The sequence below is a fragment of the Chiloscyllium punctatum genome, unplaced genomic scaffold (assembly GCF_047496795.1).
Source record: "Chiloscyllium punctatum isolate Juve2018m unplaced genomic scaffold, sChiPun1.3 scaffold_665, whole genome shotgun sequence".
NCBI classification, from domain to species: domain Eukaryota; kingdom Metazoa; phylum Chordata; class Chondrichthyes; order Orectolobiformes; family Hemiscylliidae; genus Chiloscyllium; species Chiloscyllium punctatum.
The window spans coordinates 82,501-86,034 of record NW_027310399.1 but is presented as its reverse complement, the minus strand read 5'-3'; the positions used below and the strand labels follow the sequence as shown (position 1 = coordinate 86,034).

The window sequence follows — 3,534 nt, the reverse complement described above, 5'->3', positions numbered from 1 at the left end:
ATCTGGGGAGGTCTCTCTAACCCTCTCTCTCACACACACACACACACTCCTGTATCTGGGGAGGTCTCTCTAACCCTCTCACTCACTCTCTCTCACACACACACACACTCCTGTATCTGGGGAGGTCACTCTAACCCTCTCTCACACACACACACACTCCTGTATCTGGGGAGGTCTCTCTAACCCTCTCTCTCTCACACACACACACACACTCCTGTATCTGGGGAGGTCTCTCTAACCCTCTCTCTCTCACACACACACACTCCTGTATCTGGGGAGGTCTCTCTAACCCTCTCTCTCTCACACACACACACACACTCCTGTATCTGGGGAGGTCTCTCTAACCCTCTCTCACACACACACACACACACACACACACTCCTGTATCTGGGGAGGTCTCTCTAACCCTCTCTCTCTCACACACACACACACACACTCCTGTATCTGGGGAGGTCTCTCTAACCCTCTCTCTCTCACACACACACACACACACACTCCTGTATCTGGGGAGGTCTCTCTAACCCTCTCACACACACACACACACACACTCCTGTATCTGGGGAGGTCTCTCTAACCCTCTCACACACACACACACACACTCCTGTATCTGGGGAGGTCTCTCTAACCTCTCTCTCACACACACACACACTCCTGTATCTGGGGAGGTCTCTCTAACCCTCTCTCTCTCACACACACACACACACTCCTGTATCTGGGGAGGTCTCTCTAACCCTCTCTCACACACACACACACACACACACACACACTCCTGTATCTGGGGAGGTCTCTCTAACCCTCTCTCTCTCACACACACACACACACACTCCTGTATCTGGGGAGGTCTCTCTAACCCTCTCTCTCTCACACACACACACACACACTCCTGTATCTGGGGAGGTCTCTCTAACCCTCTCACACACACACACACACTCCTGTATCTGGGGAGGTCTTTCTAACCCTCTCTCTCTCACACACACACACACACTCCTGTATCTGGGGAGGTCTCTCTAACCCTCTCTCTCTCACACACACACACTCCTGTATCTGGGGAGGTCTCTCTAACCCTCTCTCTCTCACACACACACACACACACACACTCCTGTATCTGGGGAGGTCTCTCTAACCCTCTCTCTCTCACACACACACTCCTGTATCTGGGGAGGTCTCTCTAACCCTCTCTCTCTCACACACACACACACTCCTGTATCTGGGGAGGTCTCTCTAACCCTCTCTCTCTCACACACACACTCCTGTATCTGGGGAGGTATCTCTAACCCTCTCTCTCTCTCACACACACACTCCTGTATCTGGGGAGGTCTCTCTAACCCTCTCTCACACACACACACACTCCTGTATCTGGGGAGGTCTCTCTAACCCTCTCTCTCTCTCACACACACACTCCTGTATCTGGGGAGGTATCTCTAACCCTCTCTCTCACACACACACACACTCCTGTATCTGGGGAGGTCTCTCTAACCCTCTCTCTCACACACACACACACACACTCCTGTATCTGGGGAGGTCTCTCTATCCCTCTCTCTCTCTCACACACACACACACACACTCCTGTATCTGGGGAGGTCTCTCTAACCCTCTCTCTCACACACCCCCCCCCCCGGGTATGAGCATGACGGGGATGATGTTGATCCTAACTCCCTAACATCCTGTATTCCTCCCCCCTCCTGTCCAATAGCTGTCTTCGTTTGTACAGACGAAAACCACTGGTCAAACCACAAACTGAAACAAAAGTTACCTGAATGTCAGAAGGGTAAGTGACAGGATTTCTGACTAACACCCGGTCACTCGGAGCACCGTGCCCAGTTCCCCGGTCTCTCGCCCTCGGAGCACCGTGCGCAGTTCCCCGGTCTCTCCCCTCGGAGCACCGTGCCCAGTTCCCCGGTCTCTCCCCTCGGTCACTCGGAGCATCGTGCCCAGTTCCCCCGTCTCTCCCCTCGGTCACAGGGAGCACCGTGCCCAGTTCCCCGGTCTCTCCCCTCGGAGCACCGTGCCCAGTTCCCCGGTCTCTCCCCTTGGAGCACCGTGCCCAGTTCCCCGGTCTCTCCCCCTCGGAGCACCGTGCCCAGTTCCCCGGTCTCTCCCCCTCGGAGCACCGTGCCCAGTTCCCAGGTCTCTCCCCCTCGGAGCACCGTGCACAGTTCCCTGGTCTCTCCCCCTCGGAGCACCGTGCGCAGTTCCCCGGTCTCTCTCTTCTCGGAGCACCGTGCCCAGTTCCCCGGTCTCTCCCCTCGGAGCACCGTGCCCAGTTCCCTGGTCTCTCCCCCTCGGAGCACCGTGCCCAGTTCCCCGGTCTCTCTCCCCTCGGAGCACCGTGCCCAGTTCCCCGGTCTCTCCCCTCGGAGCACCGTGCCCAGTTCCCCGGTCTCTCCCCTCGGAGCACCGTGCGCAGTTCCCCGGTCTCTCCCCCTCGGTCACTTGGAGCTCCGTGCCCAGTTCCCCGGTCTCTCCCCCTCGAAGCACCGTGCCCAGTTCCCCGGTCTCTCCCCCCTCGGAGCACCGTGCCCAGTTCCCCGGCCTCTCCCCTCGGAGCACCGTGCCCAGTTCCCCGGTCTCTCCCCTCGGAGCACCGTGCCCAGTTCCCCGGTCTGTCCCCTCGGTCACTCGGAGCACCGTGCACAGTTCCCCGGTCTCTCCCCTCGGAGCACCGTGCACAGTTCCCCGGTCTCTCCCCTCGGAGCACCGTGCCCAGTTCCCTGGTCTCTCCCCTCGGAGCACCGTGCCCAGTTCCCCGGTCTCTCTCCCCTCGGAGCACCGTGCACAGTTCCCCGGTCTCTCCCCTCGGAGCACCGTGCCCAGTTCCCCGGTCTCTCCCCCTTGGTCACTCGGAGCACCGTGCCCAGTTCCCCGGTCTCTCCCCTCGGAGCACCGTGCACAGTTCCCCGGTCTCTCCCCCTCGGAGCACCGTGCGCAGTTCCCCGGTCTCTCCCCTCGGTCACTCGGAGCACCGTGCGCATTTCCCCGGTCTCTCCCCTCGGAGCACCGTGCGCAGTTCCCCGGTCTCTCCCCTCGGAGCACCGTGCCCAGTTCCCCGGTCTCTCCCCTCGGTCACTCGGAGCACCGTGCCCAGTTCCCCGGTCTCTCTCCCCTCGGAGCACCGTGCCCAGTTCCCCGGTCTCTCTCCCCTCGGAGCACCGTGCCCAGTTCCCCAGTCTCTCCCCCTCGGAGCACCGTGCCCAGTTCCCCGGTCTCTCCCCCTTGGTCACTCGGAGCACCGTGCCCAGTTCCCCGGTCTCTCCCCTCGGAGCACCGTGCACAGTTCCCCGGTCTCTCCCCCTCGGAGCACCGTGCGCAGTTCCCCGGTCTCTCCCCTCGGAGCACCGTGCCCAGTTCCCCAGTCTCTCCCCCTCGGAGCACCGTGCCCAGTTCCCCGGTCTCTCCCCCTCGGTCACTCGGAGCACCGTGCCCAGTTCCCCGGTCTCTCCCCCTCGGAGCACCGTGCCCAGTTCCCCAGTCCCTCCCCCTCGGAGCAGCGTGCCCAGTTCCCCGGTCTCTCTCCCCTCGGAGCACCGTGCGCAG

General features: G+C 61.0%; 1 protein-coding gene across 1 annotated transcript in view; it reads left to right on the top strand.

Moving 5' to 3' along the window:
* Positions 1 to 1,626: 1,626 nt before the first annotated feature.
* Positions 1,627 to 3,534, top strand: part of LOC140473640 (haptoglobin-like) — a gene marked incomplete at its 5' end in the record, with an annotated part of 9,536 nt that continues 7,628 nt past the window's right edge. The window contains 1 exon segment of the mRNA XM_072567622.1: positions 1,627 to 1,768. Within this exon segment, the coding sequence (XP_072423723.1) occupies positions 1,627 to 1,768 (142 nt within the window).